We start from the raw sequence: 20265 nt of genomic DNA on the forward strand, positions 1-20265 counted from the left end.
TAGCTTAAGAGTAGCCTTTTATTTTTAGAAAATAAAAATTTAGAAAATTTTTTTTCTTCTTCTTCGCAGCAACAAAGAGTACCCAAATCATTGGCCTGCTCAAGTGCATTTTAAAATACATATATTTTCCTGCTTGTCTTTTCCTCTGATGTTTTTTTGAAATTGGTCTTGGACTGCCATCAGAGGTATTACTGAAGGGATCAGGCCAGGTGGCCTTTAAGGAAATGCCCTGGTCTTCCTAGTCTGGGGAGGGCCCCAAGCGAGATGGATATATATTTGGATATTGTTTCAAAGCTCTACAACAGCCTGATTGGGTGGGCATGACCTTTGTTAGCTCACAAGCCAGCCTTCTCTGACTCTAACTTGGTAAGCCTAACTCCCAGAATGCTCCACCCCTCGTGTCTTTGCTCTTCTGTGCCCAATGTTGAGCCTGTTTCCCTTCTGTCACTACTGCCCGGGTACTTACTTGGGCTGCTTACCACAAGTGCCCAGTGGGAAACTACCAAGTGCCCAGTGGGAGCAAGATGAGGCTGTCTACTCCAGTAACGAATTACCAATCTCAGAAACCCGCAGAGACTGTTCTGCCCCACCCTGTAGAGACAGTCTGAGTCAGAATTGAATCCATGCATGGGATTTCCAAGACTTCTTCTTTTGGGGAGCAGACAAGCTCACCTTTTCCCCAAGGAGTGGCTAATGGTTTGAGTCACTGACCTTGCATTTAGGACCCAATGCCTAACCCGTATGTTTTTAGACAAGTCACTTTCCACCTCAAAATCTCAGTTTTCTCTTCTGTAAAATAGAGAACTTGCCTGTAAGGTTGGGTTGTTAAGAGGGTTAACGAGAATAAATGTGAAGTAATTTAGAGAATGCAAGGTACCATTAAGGTTTGGCCTGGCAGCATAATGTAACCAGACCTCGGTCAAACTGTACTTGACAACTTAGAAGCTTTATGACGCTGAATGTGTTCGGTGCACTGCCCAGCACGTAGCAAGTGCTCAGGAAGTGGTATGTGTATGCTTATGTCATCCAAGTGCAGTGTCAGTTGTTCACTGAAAAGCAGGATGTTGACAAGGTCTACAACACCCATAGGGATCAACTTTCTGCCCAAGAGTAGATATTAGCATGGGGAAGGAAAGTGCTCCTCAATGCAGTCAACCATCAAAGGCCAGGAGGACAGTATTTGTCCAATAGCAAAGCTTAGAAGGCTGAAAGCGGCCAGAAAACAGGACGGATGAGCCCAGGGAGTCCTGGAAGTCCCTCCCTGTGCAGCCATCTCCATGGCCCTCCCTCCCTCAGCCCCAGCCCAGGCTGTGGCTTTACCTACGACGGTGCATGTCCTGAATCTTATGCCAACAGGAGCCAGATACCTTAGATGTTAGGCCTGGCTAGAAACGGTGTCTAACCCATACTTTGGAAATTATTGGAGATATTGCCCTGGTTGTAGTGATGGGATTCAGTTGGGTAAATATTGGACTACTAACCACAGAGATGATGATTCAAACCTGCCAGGCACTCCACAAGAGAACGATACAGCATCTGCCCCCCAAAGAATTAACGGCCCTGGAAACCGTATATAGGGTCAGTATAAGGCAGGACCAACTCGGCGGGAGTGGGTCAGCTCTTCTCAGCGAGCAGTCGGCCATCATCCCTTAGCCTTTCCTGAAACGAATGAGAGATGAGTGCTGCGTAAGCACTTGACCTCTGCCCCCAAATGAGAAGGCGAGAGGCATAAAGTGGCATCTGGACTCTCACTTTCTAGCTCTGAGGCCTTGGTAAATTAGGTACATTCTTCTGCCTCTGTTTCCCTACCTGTGAGATGAGGGTGATATCATCCTTGCAAATTCCTGGAGACTAAATGAGTTGATGTGTGTAATGCACACAGACTAGAACCCAGTACTCGGCATAAGCATGGAAGAGCCAGTACAAACAGTTTTATCTTTTTATTTTTTAGCGCACTAATTTCTAAAACTTCTTTTATTAGATATAATGTCACAGAACAGTTATAAAAATATTTTTAAAATTCGTAAGAAGTTCTCAGAGTCACCAGCTGTTAACATTTTCTTCTATTTGCTTTACCATTAGTATGTTCTCTCATTTCCTCCCTTACACACACTGCATCATTTGTGGGTGAGTTAGACATCATTCACCTTTACTTGTAGATACTGGGTATTTTTATAAGAGCAGGCTTCTTCATTGAAAACCACAGTGTTGTTGTCAGGTGCCCACAGTGGCCCTGTGCACAACAGAACAAAGCACCGCTCGGTCCTGCGTCGCCCTCACCCTTACTCTTGAGCCCATTGCTACAGTTGCCGTGTCCGTCCATCTCGCTGTGGGCCTTCCTCTCCAGGGACTGATCTCTCCTGACATGTTCAAAGTATGTGAGAGGAAGTCTCATTGTCCTTGTCTCTAAGGAACACTCTGGCAGTAAACTACAATCCATGTACTAAATCAGGGGTCACATTGATACATTGTCTAATCATTGATTCATATCCAATTTTATTAGTTGGCCCAATAATGTCTTTTACACTTTTTGTGTGTTACCTGATCTGAGTTTCAGAGACCATAAATTGCAATTTGCTATCAGGTATTTTCAGTCATCTTTAATTTGGAATAGTTCTTCTTTTTTTTTTAATCACTTTATTGGGGGCTCATACAACTCTTATCACAAACCATACATACATCCATTATGTCAAGCACTTTTGTACATTTGTTTCCCTCATCCTCAAAACATTTGTTTTCTACTTGAGCCCTTGATATCAGCTCCTCACTTTTTCCCCCCCCTCATGAACCCTTGGTAATTTATAAATTATTATTTAGTCATATCTTACACCGTCTGACATCGCCCCTCACCCACTTCTCCGCTGTCTGTCCCCTAGGGAGGAGGCCTCATGTAGATTCTTGTAATCTGTCTACCCTCTCACCTCCACCTTCCTTCCACCCACCCGGCACTGCCACTCTTACCACTGGTCCTGAGGGGTTCACCTGTCCTGGGTTCCCTGTGTTTCCAGTGCCCATCTGTACCAGTGTACATCCTCTGGTCCAGCTGGATTTGTAAGGTAGAAGTGGGATCATGATAGTGGGGGCAAGAAGCATTTAAGAACTAGAGGGAAATTATATGTTGCATCATTGCTACACTGCACCTTGACTGGCTCTCTTCTCCCTGCGGCACTTCTGTAAGGGGATGTCCAGTTTCCCACAGTTGGGCCCTAAGTCCCCACTCACATTTCTCTCATTCACAAAGCTGTGATTTTTTTGGTCTTTGATACCTGATCCCTTCAACGCCTTGTGATCTCACAGGCTGGTGTGCTTCTTCCATGCGGGCTTTGTTGTTTCTCAGCTAGATGGGGCTGGCCCAGTGGTCATCTCTATGCATTGCTGCTCTGAGCAGAAACATCCTCAGGGCTTGGTGAGCCAGGATGTGCTTCACTCTTTTTTTTTCCCCCTTCCCCCTCATTGGCTCCTGTGTGCTTTGATCAGACAAGTCCTTCTCCTTGAGCTGTAGCTTCAGTGCTGTCCTCTGAAGTGAATTCTTCTGGGGGGGGCGGGCGGGGTGGTGGTCGGGGTGGTGGTGGTGGTGGTGGTGGTGGTGGTGGCGGTGGCGGTGGCGGCAGCGGCCGGCCGGCCCTTGGAATAGTTCTTTGATCATTCGTTGTTTTTCTCTTTTTTGCTGCTGCTGCTGTTTTTCATGTATGCAAGTAAATGACAGTGGAGGGCATATCTGGCCTCCTGGCTCCCCATCTTTCTTTACTTATTCTGACACCAACCATTCCTCTCACTCCACTCTACATCAGTTTGAGCCTTGATAATTCCTTGTAATGGCCACACACAATTCACAGGCAATATTCACAATTAAGGGGGTTTATTAAGGAAGTTAATAGGTTACTGCAAGTCAGGATCTGCAAACAGTAAGGATACAGTTACCAACTCTCACCAGTTCTTAGTCTCTCAATTCCATTGTCCTTGGGCTAAGAAGCCAGCCTGCCTGCCACTCGTTCCCATAATCTCATAATCTTAGGCTAGAGAAGGTACCCCTGAGTCTTGTCACTGCTTCTCTGAGCCTGTGCCACAATGTAGGATGTATCCGACCATGGAGACCTGCTACTTTGAACACAGATCTCGAATGTGCTCTTCCAAGGTGGCATTGGTAAGGAAAATCCTCTCTTTCAAGGTTATAAATGTCCCACCCATACACTTGGTGAAAGTTAGAGACTTGAGTAGACGACCCATATTAAGACATTTAACCCTATCACAATGAGACCTGGCATTTTTGAACAGTATGGAACAATTTCATCTTTTTATTGTGGATTGGGTGATGGTTTACAAAACAAATCCATTCAACAATTTGTTATTTCATGTCACTGATTGCAATCCACTTATCCAATTTCTTCCCTGTTTCCATTCCTCCTTTCCTAACTTTTCCTGCCCTCTGAACTTTGGCCTTAATCTCAAATGGTTGAATATTTTAAGGTGTGAGTACATCCTTAACTTTATCATTCACCTTATAGATCTATTGTTTGGCTTAAATTGCTCCTCAGTGGGGGAGTTCATGTCCAGAACAGAAAGGTGGTGAAGGGTCATAGTCTCTGATCCTCTATCGGATTAGTAAACCAGGTGCTTATAGACTGTTTGTTCCACATTTTCCTCCTCCTCTATGCCCCGGGTCCCTCTAACATGGTCCCTTTCTCAGCAGTCAGTGGTCGTAGCTGAGGTTCACATGGTCCCTTAATACACCAGGCTATTTGTTTCCATGCGTCTTAGGTTATGTCATGTTTCTTTGCTCCAGATTGGGGGGTGGGGGGAGAGACCAATAGTTGCTATTTACATGGCTACTCATAAGCTTTTAAGATCCCACTCGTTACTCAACAAAGTAGGATTAAGAACAGACGTCCTCAAACTACGGCCCGAGGGCCACATGTGGCCCCCCAAAGACATTTATCCAGCCCACCGGGTCATTTTGCCCCGTTTGTTTTTTTACTTCAAAATAAGATATGTGCAGTGTGCATAGAAATTTGTTCATAGTTATTTTTAAACTATAGTCCAGCCCCCCCCCCAACGGGTCTGCGGGACTGTGAACTGGCCCCCTGTTCAAAGAGTTTGAGGACCCTGAGTTAGACCATGGCATTGGTGGACTATATTGTGTTGTCTTAAACTTCCCAGATGTCATCCAGGTGCTGCATTGTTAGCACGAACCTTACAGAAGTGAAGCTGTGTCCTTCTCAAGACTTCATTGTCAAGAGGCGTAGGACAGAATTTTTAAGACTTGTTTTGTTCACCAAGTTAATCCATTGTAAAATTACCATGTTCCCTTCTATAATTAATCAGTAATGCATGAGGAGATACTTTGGGATAATCTAATATACTGTTTTGTTTTACGCTTTTAAAAATATAATTTGAAACTTTTGTACGAGTACAATATATTAATTTTACAAATGTAAAATTTTATCAGCTCTTAAAATATTTGCAAAAACCACACATCCTACTTTAGCCTTATTGTACAATATTTAGCAGGAAATACTAATTTTTACATTTGAAAACATAAAAATGTTTCAGTATAGAAGTGAGCATCTAATTTTAAATGACTCTGTAAGAATGTCTACCCAGAAAATAACAAACTTTCACAGGATACTTAGCTGGACAGATGCTTTGGCAGATACCAAGCCACGATACAGAAGCCACATTGTATCATAACTTCATAGAAATCTAGATACCACTTAAGTGGCTTCTTCTATTTTAAAAAGTTGAAGGCAGAGATCAAAAATTTGTTTATCATCAAATGTTTCCATACTAGCTTCAGTATCTATTGATAATTCTTGAATCGATCCATTAATCTGATGGTTATAAAACTGATTTTCCAATTCCATCATTCCTTCTAGATTTGTTATTCTGCTGTAAGAGAGAACTTTACACCCCCCACCCCTCTTCCCACTTAATATCAGGATGGACTCATGGAGTCTTTTCCCCTCACTACTGCCATAACTTATTTAGAAGGAGCTTCTGCTGTCTTACCTGGCTGTAGTGCCCTTTAATGTCCCATTATCTGTGGCGCTCTCCTAGCTGTTGTCCCAGAGTCCCGGCTTCCTCCCGCCCCAGCTGTGGCGTTAGCTGTTACCCTGCAGAGTCCTTCTTTAAGGGTGTTCTTGGCTGAGAACGTTTTGACTCAGAATCGAGCCCTGTCTCCTCCCATCTATTCTCCAGGCATGCGTGGTTCATTCAGACCTGTGGTAGCGTGACTGTGTCTCATCGTCTTTCAGTGGGGACCCAGCACGCGCATGCAGCTGATCTGTGTGGGAAAGATGCCAAGATGTCAGGCATGGAAGCACCAACTCAGTGATTGTCCTCTCTGCCAGGAAAGCCCAGGGAAAGATCACCTCTGCACCCTTCAGCAGTGATGGGGTTAACATTTTTAAGAAGAGGGGAGACTAGGTGTCCAAAAACCTGATCTACTGGAACTCAGTCCTGTTCTGAGTTTATGTGTAATATAACCCCCTAGCAGACCAAGGCTGGTTCCCAGACAGACAGCTGGAAATAGACCTTGCTCTTCTACATCCCATCACCTGTGGTTATGTATTTACTTGTCAGCTTTTGTGACAAAGCACTTCATGTTGTCCCCAACACTAGGGGCTGTCACCTCTTGCTCCTTCAGCTAGACTTACTCCTCCTTACTAGGCAGGCAGCTAAATGTTCAATATTGATTGCAGGTGCCCATTCTGAGAGTAATTAGGAAGAGAGGCACAAGGCAGCAGCCCCTCTGCCGGACACTATTGACTGGCAGTGGGATCCTATCTGTCAAGTGAGATATTGCCTGCTGAGAAGCCCAGTGATCCAATGGGGCTTGTGGACCCCCACCCACTTCCTTTTTTAGCCCATGAACAGGGATGTATTTGGACTCTGGTCAAGGACTGGCTTAGTGAACGGCCCAGCTGCGGGAGGGTAAGGGGTTGGCTATCCACTGAGCTGACACGACAGAGACTGATCTGCTCAAGTGAGATTGGAATCTACTAATTTGAGGTTGTTGGCGTTGGTGTTAGTTGCCATCGAACTGGCTCCCAACTTGTGACGCCTCTCCGTGCAGCAGATTGAAAGATTGGTGTACTCAAGTTTCTCTTGTGGCCACTGGGTATTTCCAGTGCCTTCCCACCTGGGGGCGCATCTATTAGCTCTGTATTAAACAATACATACTCTGTTGTGATCTATAGTTTTAGTGGCTGATGTTTTGAAATAGTTTACTGGGCTTTTCTTCCTAGTCCTAATGTGGAAGCTCCATGCTGAAATCTGTCCATCCTTGGTGACCCTCCGGTATTCTGAATATTGGAGGAGACACACCAGCATCACAGTAACACACAAGCCAACAAGATCCAGGGGGACTCGAGGTTGGGGGTCTCCAAACAAGAGCAGAGTCTGGAGGAATGCTGATTTAGGAATGTTTCTGATCCCTGCCAACCATGCGGTGTGGACATAGGGGCCCAAACTGTGGTTTTCTGCTCAGAGGCAGAGAAGAGGGCTCACCTTCCACATCCTACTGCCTCAGTGCTGGTCAGCAGCCCTAGCCTCTCTTGGGGAAGGGCTCCCTCCTCCACAAGGAAGAGAGGACTGTGGCCTTTCTGTCCTGTGAGGCAGGCCTGGCACCCGCAGAACCTGATTCCTCAGCAAGGAAGCAGCAGAGACCATGGAGGCCTTGGCCACAGGGGAGAGAGGGCTGAGAGGATTTTGAGCTTCCTTGCCTGTGGGCCTGGCTATCACAGAGTGTGATTGGCAGCTTTGTCTAATTGCAGGCACCCCAGAGCTAAGCCCAGCTGAGCGCAAGGAGCTGGAGAGCAAGTTGAAGGAGCGGGAGGAATTCCTAATTCCCATTTACCATCAGGTAGCCGTGCAGTTTGCTGACTTACACGACACACCAGGCCGGATGCAGGAGAAAGGTGTTATTAATGTAAGTACAATGACTGCCACTTCCCCGACTTGCCAGAGCCCCGCCAGCAAGTGTGGAGATGTGTCTTCTGTGCGGTAGCTCACAGGCTGGAGCAGTTAGGACTGGTGCGAAACAGCCCTGGTGGATCAGGACATTTTCTGAGGGCGTTTCCCCTTTTCCATGGCCATCTTTTTCCTGAAACTGTTTACAGTTTCTGTGGATCCACGCAAGCTCCATTTAAGTGGTGGGAAACCGAGTCATGTGTTTCTTTGTTGGCAGCAGCGTCCCAGGGGGTTTCAGGCTGTGGATAATCACCATGTCAAGGTTCCAGCAGCATCTAATTCACATTTGATCTGCATTCAAGTCTTTTGAGCAGTCTGCTCACTCTGGTTATCTGGGAATTCACAGCCTTTCTTCCAGAACATCTTAGCCAGGTCTGTTGCCGTGCGTGGTGCAGCAGTCAGCAGGTTGCTGGTGAGATGCCTGGAGTGTGTGCTCTTGTGTCCATGAAGTTATTCTGGGGTGACACGTGCTGTTCTTGTCTGCGGCAGGACATTCTGGATTGGAAAACATCCCGCACTTTCTTCTACTGGAGGCTGAGGCGCCTCCTTCTGGAGGACCTGGTCAAGAAGAAAATCCACAATGCCAACCCTGAGCTGACTGATGGCCAGATCCAGGCCATGCTGAGGCGCTGGTTTGTGGAGGTAGAAGGAACCGTGAAGGTAGGTGGGGCACTTACAGGGGAGTTTTGGGTCTATGCTGCTCCCCCTGACCACAGGGTGGTAAAGGCGTATGTTCTGTGAGTCCCTGGCCTCTGGGTGATGGGAGTGAGCTCTGCCCAGTCCCCAACCTTATCCCCCAGAGCAGCACCTCAGGACACCTCGGCCAATGTGCTAGAGGGTTTTCAGTATTTATTATATCCCTCTTTCCAAACACTTCTTTACAGGCCAGACATTCTATTAGGCCCTGGGATCATGGCAGTGTGAAAGAGACAGACACTGTGATGCACATCGGGCTCACCACCTGGAGAGGGAGAGTGAGAACTCAGATCACAACCAGACATCCAGATCCCGTAGAAAGGATGGCTGGCCTATTCTTTGGGAAGGGGAGGCTGGGAAGAGTTCTAGAAGAAGTGAGGTCTCAGCAGAGACCCGAAACAAAGTAGGCATTAAAAAGGCAAGGAGTGACCGGAGGAGGTTCATTCCAAGGCACTGCGTGTAGTTCACGTGGCTCAAAGATTGGATGAAGAAGGTAAGAAGAGGTGAGCAGGTGTCTGCTTACAGGAAAGAGTCTGGCACCTGGGCTTATCTCGCAGCCCGTAGAGCAGTGAGCGCACTCCGCTGGCTTCTCTGTGCTACCGGTGCAGTGAGAAGAGTGGTGTCCACGGAGGGCTGCACGGACAGTCAGCAGGAGCAGGGGGAGAACGTCTTGAGACATTGCTCATTATTAACCTGATTAGTGCTGCTATCGGAGTCAAAAGTAATCAAATTATATGTGTTTAGTCAGAATATTGACAGTATGTGCTCAAAATTGGTTTACTTTTCGGATCGATTAGTGATCAGAAACATTTGGTGACTGCTAAGGGCTGGCTCAGGAAGGAAGTCCTCCAGTCTGCTATTGTTCTCGGGAAGGAAGGCCAGGATTGGCCATCAGTTTGAAAGCCAGTGGATTGGGCGCTTCCAAACCTCACCTTTGTCTTCAGTCTGCCTATTTCTTCACGACTGAAAAGTTTCTTTGGGTAAATATTTCAGATGTGCAGCGGGGGAGCTCAGCCTATGCGACACTTGGTTCAGGTTCAGGTCAGTCTGTGGCATCATAATTGAGTGAGACAATTTTGTCAGTGGCTACTGGCAGCTTCTAGTGGAGGTTGGCATTGAAAGTCATGCAAGTGTAAAATAAGGGGTTGTTCTCCAGTTCGGAGTAGCTGGCTAGGTAAATGGAGTGTGTGCTCAGGAAAGGCCCACACCGCCTTCCTACCACATTAGTCACTAATGGACGTGCACAGCCTCCGTGGACGTAGGCAGAGGAGAAGGGATGGTGTCCCCTGAGTGGGAAAGGAGTAGACAAGGCCCCTTCAGTTGCTCCTTAGCATTCTCAGGAGACAGTATGTCTGAGGAAATAGGTCATCGCCATCTCTTAGCAAGGAGAGACCAATTGCCTGTATGGAGCAGAGTCCAGGCTTGAAACCTGTCTGCAGACCAGCTGCTGCAGGAGGCAGGGGACCAGCTGTACTTGAGAATGAGGGCCCATCTGCACTAGGCTGTGCACCCCCTGAGGCCGCAGCCTAAGAGGGCAGCCAAGGGGAGAGAGAGGGAGGACGGGTGAGCCTGCGGTTTCAGGGCAAGGAGGCTTTGAAACCTCCTGTCATATTCTGCAGGCTCAGCAGGACCTAGTGTAGTGTAGGGTGGCTGATAAAATCGGCATCATCCTTGCGAGAATGAAGTGGGTGAAGGGTGTTCCAGGCAGCCTCTGAAGGGCGGCCATTGGCTCAGGTTGGCATTTCAGAGGGACTCAGAGACATCACTCTTTTTCGATTCCTCAAGCAGTCACAGATATGTGCGCACTGTCTCTCAAGTGCAGATGGCCGAGGCTCGACTGAGGAGGACACTGACGCTTACTGTGGTTGCTGGTAGGAGAGCCCCTCACCGATAGCCATCTGCCCGCCTGGCTGTGTGCTCCCTCGCTTTCCCAGAGAATGTTTTTTAATCTTCGTCTTGAAGAAAGAAAGGGATAAGGAGGGCAGAGAGTGGGAAGACACTGAGCTGTTATAACTGAGCGATGGAATGCCCCGGTCTCCTGTAGAGGCATCTGTTACAGCGAGGTACGGGAGAGTCGGAGCCCACTGGGACAGTCTTGTTGCAGAAGTGCTAGGGTTATGGTTCATAGCTCCACTGCCAGCAGAAGAAAAACCACTGTAGCTCCCTGCAAAAACAACTGTGGTCTAAGTGGGAGTGAGGGAACATGGCACACACTTGTTTTGTGGGCACGTTTTCTCTATTCTGAGATACACAATTTGAGGTATGTGGTATGTATATCATTTTTCAAACAAGCTAATTTTTTCTAAAGGTCCACAAAAAGAGGGGCCCACTGGCATAATGGTTATATGTTGGGCTGTTAACCTCAAGGTGAGCAGTTCAAAACCACCAGCTGCTCAGAAGGAAAGGAAGGGCTTTTTACTCTTGTAAAGAATTAGTCTCCGAAACCCACAGAGGCAGGTCTACCCTAACTTTCTAGAATTTCTCGGAGCCAGAGTGGTTTGGTTCTACCAGAACAGTGAGGTTCTTGATTTGGTTGTTTCAGGTCCCTGACAGCCTCCAATGTGGTCCTGCGTTTTTATGGTCTCGTTGCTCTCCTGGATTCCCAAAGGCAGTGGTGCATGGAGGGCTTTGTGAGGGTGCTAGAGGAGAACCCCCACTGATCGGTCATGACTCCCCACTGCCTCCGTAGCCCAGCCTCAAGCTGCCCCACGCCTCAGGCACCAAACTTCCTTAGGGTCCAGAGTGGAGGTAGAACCTGAAAGCCAGGTGTGGCCCATGGCTGCCATGAAGGGGGTTCATGCCCAGGCCGTTGAGCTCTTGGTCACAGCCTTCCCGGTTGTCAGTTGGGTAGGTCTCGGTCCATTGAAAAGGTCTCTCTAAAGTGTGCATGTCTCCATCCTGCTGCCCCTCACTGGGCTATGTGGCATCCACAAGTCCAGAAAATCAGAAGTGGAAGGACCCTCGTCAGCTGAGGTGTCCCTAGCTGGCGGGCAGCTCAAGAAAGTAAGCCTTTCAGAGGCTTGGTCATCAGGACTCTGTGCCCTGGGCATCGCTGTACCATTGGATGAGGGTGGGTTTCAGCTGTCCGAGGGGTTAGAAAGTTTCCAAGCTGGCCATTTAGATTGCGTGCGATCGGCTAGGCTAATGACCAGAGATAATGAAGGCAGCTGGTGAGTGGAGTGCTTGGTGAACTGGTCTTCCAGGACCACTGTTGGGACGTTTAATTGCTGAGGTTGCTTTGGGGATCACTGACAGGTAGACGAGACGGGCCCAGGCCTATCATGAAGCGAGCAACCCAGCATTTCACACTTGCTGGAAGTCCATACAGGGAGCAACCATACCGATTGTACTCACTTTCAGGAGCGAATAATGACGGCCTTTGTCGCGGGAACAGGGCGGCCGCAGACTTCGGGGATAGAGGCCTGAGCCTTGCACACAGCTCTGTTCTCAGAGGGTAAACCAGGGACTGGCTTTGGCACAATACTGTGCAAACCCTCCCCCTGTGGCTGAGGAAAAGGCTGTGGTCCTGTGGGTGTTCGCAGTTCGGTCGTGTTGCTAAACATAATTGATTTGGGTGCCCTGGTGCTGAGCCACGATCTCACTTTTTGGGGTCTTGGTTGGGTGGTTGTAGTACTTTTGAGTGGACAGCAAATCTTTCTGTATGGGTCCTTGTTTTCAAAAGGGAGGCCTTAGAACAGCTACTCTAAAACTTGGACTGAGTTTCCCTAATCCTGCTTGGGAACTTTGTTTCTGCTTCATTTTCTCACCTAGGCTGCTCAAGGGGAAGGCAGGGAGGAGCACTGTCTCTCGAGGGGAACTGGCTTTTCCAGTGTAGTGTCTGCTCGTTGTCCTTAGAAGCAGGCATCTCGTTAGCTAATGCACTACACCAATCAAGGAGAGTTATCTTAAACCACAATTAATCTGCTCCCTGGCATATGTTGATAGGAAAGCATCATGCTGTTTCTTAATTAAAAGCAAACGGATTAAAAATGATTAATAAGAGTATTAAATATTCTCCTAAACTACAGGCTTTGGGATTCTTGGGTAAATCTGGGTTTTTTTTTGTTTTGTTTTTCTCTTCTGAAACCCATTCATTATTTTTTCCTTCCCTGAAATCTTCCAAAGGAAGAAGTGGGAACCTCACACAGTGGGGCAGGTGGCTAAATTACCAGCAAGGCCAGGTTGTTAGGAGCACAGGTGCATCCCTCCACAGGTGGGGTGTGTGGCAAGGGGGGGCGGACACAAGAGTGAGCAAACAGTCACTGTAGAAGAGGGGCAACCTTGCTATTCCCTGCTCAGCCCCATTCCTACGAAGCTGTGCTACCAGTTTACTTAAAACACAAAACCCTTTCTGTTTCAGAGACGGCTTAGTGCAAAACACAGGCAGAGAGAGAGTGAGGCTTGTTCAGGAGCGCACACTCTTGGCCACACCCCGCTAGCTAGATCTGGTTATTCGTTATCAGTGATGGAAACGGAGATTGGCCAATCTTGGGCCAGAAGAATAAATGGATAAGAGCTAGAAACAGTGCATTGCTGATCTTTAATCTTGGGATTACTCTCAAATGTGAAGGGTGCTTAAGAATTTTTAGGAATGTGGAAATCTTTCTCTTATCATATAAAGAGCCAGTCCCAGTTAACTTGCTAGGAAAGTGGGGAGTCTGGAAGAAAAACACATTTATTTTTTAAAGGCATGAAATAGAAACTCCGCACACAGCCCAGTGTTGGGTTTCTTAGCTGCCGGAAGCATCTCCTCTGAGCCTTTGCAAGTGCTGTGGTTCCCGCCCAGGCTTCTGCACGAGCGCTCACGGGCAGCCTGACAGAGCCATGGCTCCAGCTCCAGAGTCCCTAATGCGCCCACCTATTAAATTCTAGCGCCAGACTCATTGTCATTCTGACTTTGACTTCGTTAGTGATAACAGAGAAGGATAGCACACCTTTAAATGACGAGCTTTGTGTTTAATTACCCAAACAAAATGACATAAATATGAATGAGCCCTAATGGTGGTACTTGGTTTTCCGGAAACCATTAACAAAACGATTCCTAAATGATTTGTAAAGAAAATGAGAGGAGGAGAGAGCAAGGAGAAGGCTATTAGGCTCTAACACACTCCTGAGTTATTATGTAGTCAACTACCTAAGAAATACTCAGCTAAATTATCTTGAAAAAAGGAGGCGAGAGGTGGTTTGTGGAGGCTTTCGGGGTTATAGCCCTCTTGGCCCTTTAGCCCTCTTGGCCCTTTTGAATACTCATAGATAATAAAATGGGGGTTAGGTTTCTGACTTGGTGGCTCTACCCTAGCAGCAAGCGCCCCTCGCCCCCACCCCCCCTTCCTCCCAGGTTGCCTGGTGAAAGACGCAGAAGCTCAAATCAAATGCATTGCCATCAAGTTTTACCTACTCAGAGAGCCCTGTGAGTTTCCAAGAGAGCCCAACAAATACTCTCCACACCACTTAGACCAGGTGCTGTTTTTGTCATCTTTTTTTTTAGTATGAAAAGAGCTTATAGAGTAACATTTTTTCTTTCTCTTAAAAAGGTTTTGAAAGAAAATTAAAAAGCTTAAAATCACCTTTTTAAAAACAAATATTTCAGCCTAGATTGTCAAAAGTTGAATGATACCATTTGCTGTTTCTCAGTTCCTTAGGAAATAATAGCTTTTGTTTCAGAAGCACCCCTGTACCTTCAATCTGCATTTTACTAATTAGGCTTTTAGCTCTTTCAGACCTGTCCATACTGAATTCTTTTAGCTTTAGTAGAGAGGCAGTTGTCTCGAGTCTGACAGCACTCCCGAATGTGCGCATGGACACCCTGGGAAGGAAAAGAGGAAGTGAGTCTGCCTCCCAAGAGTAAAGGAGACCCACGAACAACTGTATGCACAGTTCCTGAATGATCAGAGTGGACTGTCCAGGCTGTCCTAACCCCTGGTGCTTGACCATGAGTCATCTGTTACAGGCCTACGTTTGGGACAATAATAAGGACCTGGTGGAATGGCTGGAGAAACAGCTGACAGAGGAAGATGGTGTTCGCTCAGTGATAGAGGAAAACATCAAATACATCAGCAGAGACTATGTCCTCAAACAGATCCGCAGGTAAGCCAGCATCCTCCACAGGTGAAGTGAGGTTTGCCGCCATGGAATTGGAAGTTACATTCCAGGAGAGGGTGATACCTTAGCTACTTTGTACTTAGACTGATGTGGTTGGCCCACAGGCAACAACACGAGGGAGCTCCAGAAAGTTCCTGGAATTCCATTTCTCCATGAACCCTTTGAAGCTTCTTCATATAGCACAACTTTTTTTCAGCTATAGGAAGGCTTAGTGCATTGGACCCACCTCTCAGGTGCTCATCTGGTCAGCATGATACTTGACTTCTCTACTGTATAACTTGAGTCATGCCATGACTCAAAATGAGAAGAAATGCTGCAGACATCCATTAGCAATCAGAACGTGGAATGTATGCAGCACGAATCTAGGAAAACTGGGAGTTGTCAGAAATGAAGTGGACACCTGAAGGTGGGTATCCCAGGCAGGAGAGCTGAAATGGACTGGGATTGGCCACTTTGAACCAGTCAGGCAAATGGTCTGTGTGCCAGGAACGGTGAGGAGGACCGGCGTCACTTTCATCACCAAAAAGAGCATTTCAAGACCTGTCCCGCACTGTCCATGTGCTTACGAGGAAGGCCAGTTCATAATGACAGCTGTTCAGACTTACACACCAACCGCCAATGCCAAAGATGACATGTTTATCCACTTCTACAGTCTGAAGTTGATCAAACATGCAACCAGAAAGCATGGATGATTACTTGGACCTCAAAATAGAATCACAGAGGCTGCATGTAAAACTTTGCAAGACTGGTGACTCCTTCACTGGAAATGCCCTTTTTCAACATCAATGGTGGCCATACATACGGATATTTCTCAGAATGAAAGTGACTACATCTGTGGAAAGAGATGCAGAAGCTTAAAAAATACGTAAAATGTAATTTACTTGCTACGTAAAAAAACAAGGTCAGGGGCAGACTATAGAACAGATCACCAATTACTCATATGCATGTCCAAGAGAGCCCAAGTGTGACCTTGAGAATAATCCACCGAAACGTAGAGGCCATCTCAATGTATTTGACACTTGAACACGAATGACCTCAAGGTCATTAAAAATTTGACAGGAAAGACCATAGAGGAGATAAGAGTTTCTGAAACTTGCTTTTGAAAGTAAAAGATCTGAACAGGATCTCAAAAGGCACCTCAGAAAAGATCTGTAATTAAAAAACAAACGTGAAGAACACACGTGACATTACTCAAGCTAAAAGACTCTCGGGTTTGCTAGGGCTGCATGGCCCCCCACCCTCCCTGACCCCAGGTAATTATTCATCTAATTACGGTCTTGTTTTTAAATGGGAGCAATACATAACTCAAGGTGCATCCAAAGATAATGCAAAGAAGAGTTACTGTACCAAGAAGAATTAGTCAGCATGTAGCCGTTTCAGAAGATAACCCGTGATCCAAACCAATAGTAGTCAGAGAAGGAAATCCAAGCTGCACTGAAGGCATCGGTGAAAAACAAGGGTTGGAAAATTGATGAAATGCCAACTGAGATGTTTCAATAAACAGGTGTGACATGAAGCACTCCCGCATCTAAGGCAAGACATGCGGGAGACCCCTACCCAGGCCAGTTAACGCAGAGGTGATTATCTGTGTTCATTCCAAAGAATGGGGACCCAACAGAAAGTTAAGCTTATAAAAGTGCTGCTGGAACAAGGATGTCACTGTTGACATCAGACAGATCTTGGCTGAAAGCAGAAACTACCAGAGATGTTGACCTCTGTTCCATTGACTATGAATAGGTATTTGTGTGGAACGCGAGGAAAACTGTAACACTGTGGAAAATAGGAATTCCAGAATGCTTAATTATCCTCATACAGAACCTACACAGACCACGTGGATACTGCACTGCGGTGGCTCTCCACCTTCCTAATACCGCGACCCTGTAACACAGTCCCTCATGCTGTGGTGACCCCCCCCCCAAAAAAAAAACCGTAAAATTATTTTCGCTGCTACTTCATAACTGTCATTTTGCTACTGCTATGAATCGGGTGACCCGTCTGTAAAAGGGTCGTTCAACTCCCAGAGAGGTCACAACCCACAGGTTAAGAACCGCCGCTATTATGGTTTAAAATCAGGCAAGATGTCAATGTTGTAGCCTTCCATTATACTTATTCAATCTATATGCTAAGCAGATAATCTGAGAAATGACTGGATGAAGAAGAGTGCAGCATCAGGATCAGAGGAAGGCTTATTAACAATCTGTGATATTCAGAGGATACAATCTTGTTGAGAGTGAAGAGGACTTAAGGTGGTTGCTGATGAAGATCAACATGAAGGAAACAACTGGACCAGTAGACAGCATGACGAAGATGAAGATTGAAGTTGTCAAGGAATTCCTTGTCCACACTCAATGCCTGTGGAAGCAGCAGTAAGGGATGGCACACACTGCACTGGGAGAGCTGCGAGAGCCCCTTGAAAGTGTCCTTTACCAAAAAGCCAGTCAGTTCAGCCCCCTCATGAATGAACGCAAAAACTGGACCAAGACTGGACAGGAATGGATGCCTTTGAATAGCGGTGTTGGCAAAGAATAGCGACTGTACCAGTCACTGTCAGAAGAACAAACAAATCTCTTGTGGAAGAAGTATAGCAAGAATGCACCTTAGAAACACGGCCGCTGAGACTTTGGGTGTGTGCAATGATGGGGAGGACGGTACGGGACCAGGCAGCGTGTTGTGCTGTTGCACATAAGATACCCACTCACGGCACCTAGCAACAAGTGTGTCATTCCTGGGTTCTCTCTGTACCCAGCGGACGTGCTATTGGAAGATGGGAGCCCTGCCTTGGACAGCACAGACCATGAAGCATTCACCGGCTCATTTGTTAGGTTCATGGTTTGAATCTGTCCGGAGGCTCCTCAGAAGAAAGGCACGGCCATCGGAAGCCCATGGAGTCCCCACGGGTCAAAATGAATGGGCTTGGGGACTTATTTTGGGGAAAGAAGCACTTCAGACCCTGCTAATCATCCCCCGAGACTTTGTAACCATGAGGACTCCTGCTGCCTCCAATAACCTTGACACTTGCTCCCATTTACCACCCAAATTCTCCTGCGAGCAAAGCCTTCCCTTCTCCCAATTTATTCATAGGTGCATTTTGGTGTAAGCTCCTCTTTTCTGTTTTTTTTTTCCAGTAATTTGTTACTGTGCCGTATTTAGATGCCCAAGTGATTTCAGTGAGAGCACTTGAAGCTGGCTTTTGTCTTTGTCCCATGGACCCACCGTTGTTTTTAGTACTTTGTAGCACAGTAAGACAGTTTCCATTTATCTTGTGCCTCTAATGCTAGGGGTATTTTCCATGTAGGAAAGCCAGGCCAGTGAGGCGGTCACTGAAACCCCTACACTGGACAGTGTGACTATGTCTGCCTCTCTCCTCCTCTTCCTCCCCAGATTGGTCCAGGCCAACCCCGAGGTCGCCATGGACTCCATCGTCCACATGACCCAGCACATCTCACCCACTCAGCGAGCAGAGGTCGTCCGCATCCTCTCCACGATGGACTCCCCTTCAACGTAGGACTGGGTTCCCCGCCCTGCCTCCGGAGAGTGGGCCAGAGCTGCCTTTATGACTGCCTCCGCTGTCGTGAGAAGACACCAGCACTGGAATCAAAGTGGCACTGTGTTTCCCCTTGAATGTGTTCAGGTTGTGCATGACACACACTGACTGGGCTACAGGGTCACACCCATCCCATTCAGTATTTATTACCCTGGCTGTGGCAATAGCCCTCTCTCTCTCTGCAAGGACCTGTGGAGACAATGAAGGGTACAGCGTGTACCACGAGGTCTCACTACAGAAAAGCAGAGCTGCCTTCTCCTCTTCTGACAGCCTTGACTCACCCCAGCTCCATGAGTCAGCAGCTACCAACAGCAGAGGAGGACTGGGGCCCAGGCTCCTCACAGGCCTAAGAAGAAGCCTCGTGTCCATTGTGTTTCTGCCCCTCCCTCCCCATTCAGCCAAGCACTCAGTAGACGTCATTGGAACCACCCTGAGACACCTATTCCTCAGGCAGGACTTCAGAGTGTGAGATGGCTGCTAGTGCCACAGGACTGCAGAGATGGGGCTAAAGGGCCCAAGTGACGGCTCTTGACTGAGGAGAGCCTCCCCTAGGTGGGATTTGGCTTAGAACAGATGGAAGGGTGCTAGACATGCCACTACCCTCCACATCACTGCTGTTGGACCTACAGGCCAGGTAGCTTCTTTCTAGGACTTGGGAGACTGTTCCCAGAGGTTCGTGGTCCCTGTAGCGCCAGGGCAGTTCTGACCCAATCTCCTGGCAGCCGACATTGCTCCCTACCCCATTGGCCAGGCATTGTCTCTCTCCCAGACTGTACACAGGGGCAGGTCTCCCCACAGCTGCCGAAGGAACTCCAGGGACACAAGCTTTCCAGAGACCCAACTGACTTTTTGAGAATATTTACAATTCAACAATGGTGCTGCGGCCCCTTCCCTCCTCAGGGAGGTGGAGAGAGCTTACTGGCTCATCCATTGACCCTAAAGCAGGAGTGGCTGGTGAGCAGGGCACCTGATCGCAGTTGTCATGAGCAAGAAGGAAGGTTTAGAAGGGATATTTAGTAAACACTACAGTTCTGAGCCTTAGCCTTCTAGTTCACACACCCACCCCCTCGGCAGAAACTGTTTGTGCAGATGGCTTGGCTGGACAGGCCCTTGACTGCCCCAGCAGTCGGGTAGACACAGGAAGAAGCTTGACCAGGAGGAAAGAATTGACTGACTCTTAACAGATGTGCCTGTGTGCACTCCCACCAGTGTGGAGTCTAACTTCCTCGGTGGGCCTGTGCTCGCAGGATGGACCCACTCATTCAGTCCTCTCCCCCAGATGACTACACATTGTACATTTCCGCTCCAGACCCTGCCCCAGCCAGCCTCCTTTTAAGTCTTACCCTGGACAGGTATTTCCCCGAGAGAGAAGTCAGGGAGCAGTGCTGAAGGGGAGCAGTCTGCTGATCCCACAGCCCATTGCACCTGCAAGGTTACTGAGGCCGGAAGAACATAAGTGATGTATTGACCAAGATGCGCTTGAACTGAGATCGCCATATTACCTGTTCACAAAGCAGCCTTCATCTGTCTCTCTAGAATCCAATGGACACAGACCCCAGGAGCTTCAGTCCAGTGCTCTCTCACATTTTGTTGAAATAAATTTTCCTGTTTGTAGAAGAGAGTCACTGTTTGTCACTCACACAGGGCCCTACCTCTCAAACTCACAGGAGGAGGAGCTGAAGGCAGTTGTGAAAGGCGGGCTTTGGCTTCAATCCAGGTAAAAGTGGTACGAGGCTGTGAGTCCTCTGGACTCCACAGCTGAGTCAGCCCTCCGCGCCCTCTCTATTGGGTGGCTGGGGCAGGAGCAGGGAAGCCTGAGTCCAGGCTCCTGTGCGGGAGCCAGTGTCCTCGTGTGCACAGTCATCGCACGGCAGAGGGTAGAAACTTTATGACAGGGTTTTAAGTTAAAATCGACCTCCGCAAGAAGTCGTGCAGCTGAGGCAGGAGCAGACCAC

General features: G+C 47.7%; 1 protein-coding gene across 7 annotated transcripts in view; it reads left to right on the plus strand.

Annotated features, from left to right (window-relative positions):
* The window catches only part of ACACA (acetyl-CoA carboxylase alpha), a 318090-nt gene extending 298163 nt beyond the window's left edge, over positions 1–19927 (plus strand). For all 7 annotated transcript variants that reach the window (XM_075561440.1, XM_075561439.1, XM_075561438.1 and 4 more), the window contains 4 exons: positions 7773–7927; positions 8458–8628; positions 14615–14751; positions 18148–19927. In XM_075561440.1, coding sequence (XP_075417555.1) covers positions 7773–7927; positions 8458–8628; positions 14615–14751; positions 18148–18271 — 587 coding nt within the window. In that variant the 3' untranslated portion in view covers positions 18272–19927. The remainder of the gene's footprint in view (positions 1–7772; positions 7928–8457; positions 8629–14614; positions 14752–18147) is intronic.
* Positions 19928–20265: the final 338 nt, after the last annotated feature.

The sequence above is a fragment of the Tenrec ecaudatus genome, chromosome 10, assembly GCF_050624435.1.
Source record: "Tenrec ecaudatus isolate mTenEca1 chromosome 10, mTenEca1.hap1, whole genome shotgun sequence".
Taxonomy (NCBI): Eukaryota; Metazoa; Chordata; class Mammalia; order Afrosoricida; family Tenrecidae; genus Tenrec; species Tenrec ecaudatus.